We start from the raw sequence: 3542 nt of genomic DNA, 5'->3' as shown, positions 1-3542 counted from the left end.
GCACAATAGTATAAATTATTTATCTTAATTTCTGCTTGACAAAAAAATTACAAAAATCACATGCAGTACATTAAAATTTCTTGTACTCCAATTCACCAAGCTTTTTGTATTACAAAATTTTATCACAATTTTCAATTTGTTCGGCATTTATTCAAATGGTTCTGAAAAATAATAAGCTTACATATTATCACAAGTTAAAAATAAAAAATAATTTTTTAGAATTTTGATCAAAATAATATTTTAATTAAAATAATGAAAAATAAAAAAATAATTCTGGTTGAAAAATCAAATTGATAATCACATTAGAAGTCAATATAGGGTGCTAGTCTCATTTATTATCAGATTAAGAAATTAAAAAAATTATCTATTATTCTAAAATTGTAAGTAACTTAAATTCACTCCCAAGGGAAAGGAAGGGATACCCTTTATGCTAAAAAAGGAGTTCCATGCCTGGACAAATAAATATATGATATCCTTGATTTCTCGCTGAAAATTGATAAATTTCAACTGCGTTCTTCTAAAAAACGACTTTCTGCGACATAGACAAGGAAGAAGATGGCATGAAATTTCTCTTTTCAATAAAGAAAAAGACGACATTTTCTTCATTGTTACTAAAACAAGGGCACCGTTGTAAATCTGACATGCAACTCTTTAATTAGAGACTCACTTGAAATTAGTTTAAAATTTCCTTTAAAGGAAATCTATAATATATCACAGTTAAAGTTGTAAATTTTAATAAGTGAAAGTAAAATGCAAAATAAAAAGGAATATGAAAAATGAACTAAAATTATGTAAAATGAAACAAGAGAATGAATATTAAATAAATGATTAATTTAATTTAAATATTATAAAACTATAGATTATAAAAATATATTAAATATAGTACAGTATTAAAGATCATGAAAATACAAACTCTGTGAGGAGTAGGGATATCGGTAAAAAAGTGATTTTGATTGCCATGTGAAAAAAACTAGACTCAAAATAATATAAAAACTCTAGACCCCCTCCTTGTCATGTGTAGACAGTAGAACCATAAACTTTCCATATCAGGTTGAGAGAGAAAGAGAAGAGGTTGTAAATTTAAAGAATAAGGATACTTTTTAGAAAATTACCAAAATTCGGCCATCAATCATTATCAAAATCATTTATCATGAAAACAGTTTTTCAAAATATTGAGGATCAAGAGGGGTTTAAAAATTATAGGTGCAGACTCTGAAAAAACCTCTGAAATTAAAAGTTCTAGTCTGGAACGATAAGAAAGTAGCTATCCATAGCTCTGTGTAGCTCTAGTCTGGAACTATAAGAAAGTAGCTATCCATGGCTTCTGTAAACCGTTTCCTGTAAAACTCAGGATTTATAACTGTTGGAGTTTTGGCCGGGCCTCCAAACACTCCGCTGGATTTCACAGATTTCACCAACCTAAAATATAAAAATGCTTAGGGTCAAAATGAATTTAATGATTTGGAGAGATCGCTGAGCTAAATTCATAGAATTATTCGGCCCCAGGTCTGTCCTCAGTAATAATGTAACTTTATACCTTAGAATGGGATATCCAGGGTGGCCAAAACTTTTTTGAACCCATCCGTACAAAAATCCGTACATTTTCAGAAGAAATCCGTACAATCCGTACAATTTTCGAAAAACAATCCGTACAATCCGTACAATTTTTTTTTTAAAAATCCGTACAATCCGTACATTTTTTTAAACCAATCCGTACATTTTTTTAAAGATCCGTACATTTTTTTTTAAAAATCTGTACAATCAGCACAATTTTCGAAAAAATCCCATTTTTGAAAAAAAAACATTAAAATTCAATTTTTCATTCATTGTCTTTTGTGTTCAATTCATGTAAGAGGGTTTAAACTTCTTCAGCAAGAATCAATCTGTAAAAAATTGGCTTCATACATATATACAAACTAAATACTGGGTACATGATACTAGGTGCATGATACTGGATACTGGATACATGATACAGGGTACATGATACAGGATACAGGATACNNNNAGGATACTGGGTACAGGATACTGGGTACAGGATACTGGAACATCTTCTTGAATAAGCAATCAAATAAGTACTTATGGAACATATTCTCAAATAAACACTTCTTGGACATATCTCGAAAATTATGAATGAATTTTGATTGTCAATTGAAACATTAATCAATCTAATATTATTTAAATGCAGAAAATAAGTTAAACTAACTTCATTTTGACGAGAATTTTTTTTTTTTTTTTCATGAAAAATTTGCTGAAATGAGTGAAAATTTAAAAAAACGGTGTATTTTCCAGGATAAAATCCGTACAATCCGTACAATTTGAAAACAAATCCGTACAATCCGTACAATCCGTACAATTTTAGGGTTAAAAAAAAATCAATCCGTACAATCCGTACAATCCGTACATTTTGACCACCCTGGATATCCTAAATCCTGATCGGTTAATTAATTTGGAGATTAATAAAAATAGGAGAACAAGCATTACATCTCTAGATTAAGAAAAAGAGTGGATCAAGCATTAATCCTGATATCTGGAGATTAATAACAATAAGAAAACAAGCATTACTTAATCTCTAGATTAAGAAAGAGTGGATCAAGCATTAATCCTGATATCTGGAGATTAATAACAATAAGAAAACAAGAATTACATCTCGAGATTAAGAAAAAGAGTGGATCAAGCATTAATCCTGATATCTGGAGATTAACAACAATAAGAAAACAAGAATTACATCTCGAGATTAAGAAAAAGAGTGGATCAAGCATTAATCTCGATATTCACCATTCAAAAGTTCCCAGCTCAGATTCGCCACATTATTGGTTTAACAAATGAAAATATTACGATTTACGTTTTTCCTCTGTCTCTTTTTCTTCAAAATTGCACAATTAAAAGTTCAACTGATAACTCTTTTGAAAGTACTTATTGAACAAGTTATTTTTTTTATTTAAAACATCTCTCCCTCAAGAGATTACTTTTTTAGTATATCAAAAATATTTAACTGATTACTTGATTAAATTTTTAAAAAAGATACTTACGTTTCCAGCTTCTTGTCCCAGGTGAAGGTTCGAATATAATCTATAATCCCGACCACTAGTTCTCCAGTTCCACTAAACAATATTCTTAAGGTTAAGCAACTTTTGGCAGGGTTACAATATTGGTGGGTGACTGATCCTTGCTAATTATCCCCAGTACAATAGATACAAATACTTAACTTTTGTCAGAATTCTGAAGGTTAAGAAACTCTATTTAAATTTGAGTATTGGATGGGTGACCGATCCTAGCCAATTGTGTATTAAATATGATTATTTTTCTCTTGTTATGCAACTTACAAATACTTTAACTGCTGTTGATTGCTGAAGGATAAGCATTTTAAAGCAATGCAGTGATTATGTATTAAATATGATAATTTTTCTCTAGTACCACTTAAAAGATACAAAAAGTTAAACACTGTTGTTGATTACTGAAGGTTAAGCAACTTATAGCAAGGTTAAAAGAATGGGTGACCGCTCATTGAGCTTATGTTCTTAATATAATGATCATTCGTAGCA

The 3542-nt window shown here is 29.6% G+C and overlaps 1 protein-coding gene across 1 annotated transcript in view; it reads right to left on the bottom strand.

Moving 5' to 3' along the window:
- Nucleotides 1-1125: 1125 nt before the first annotated feature.
- Nucleotides 1126-3542, bottom strand: part of LOC111711402 (1-phosphatidylinositol 3-phosphate 5-kinase) — a 31189-nt gene continuing 28772 nt past the window's right edge. Inside the window, exons 40-41 of the mRNA XM_023485749.1 lie at nucleotides 3030-3101; nucleotides 1126-1419 (exon numbers count right to left, since the gene is read on the bottom strand). Of these exons, the coding sequence (XP_023341517.1) occupies nucleotides 1287-1419; nucleotides 3030-3101 (205 nt within the window). The 3' untranslated portion in view covers nucleotides 1126-1286. The remainder of the gene's footprint in view (nucleotides 1420-3029; nucleotides 3102-3542) is intronic.

The sequence above is a fragment of the Eurytemora carolleeae genome, unplaced genomic scaffold (assembly GCF_000591075.1).
Source record: "Eurytemora carolleeae unplaced genomic scaffold, Eaff_2.0 scaffold1100, whole genome shotgun sequence".
NCBI classification, from domain to species: domain Eukaryota; kingdom Metazoa; phylum Arthropoda; class Copepoda; order Calanoida; family Temoridae; genus Eurytemora; species Eurytemora carolleeae.
This window is presented reverse-complemented; position numbering and strand designations above follow the sequence as displayed.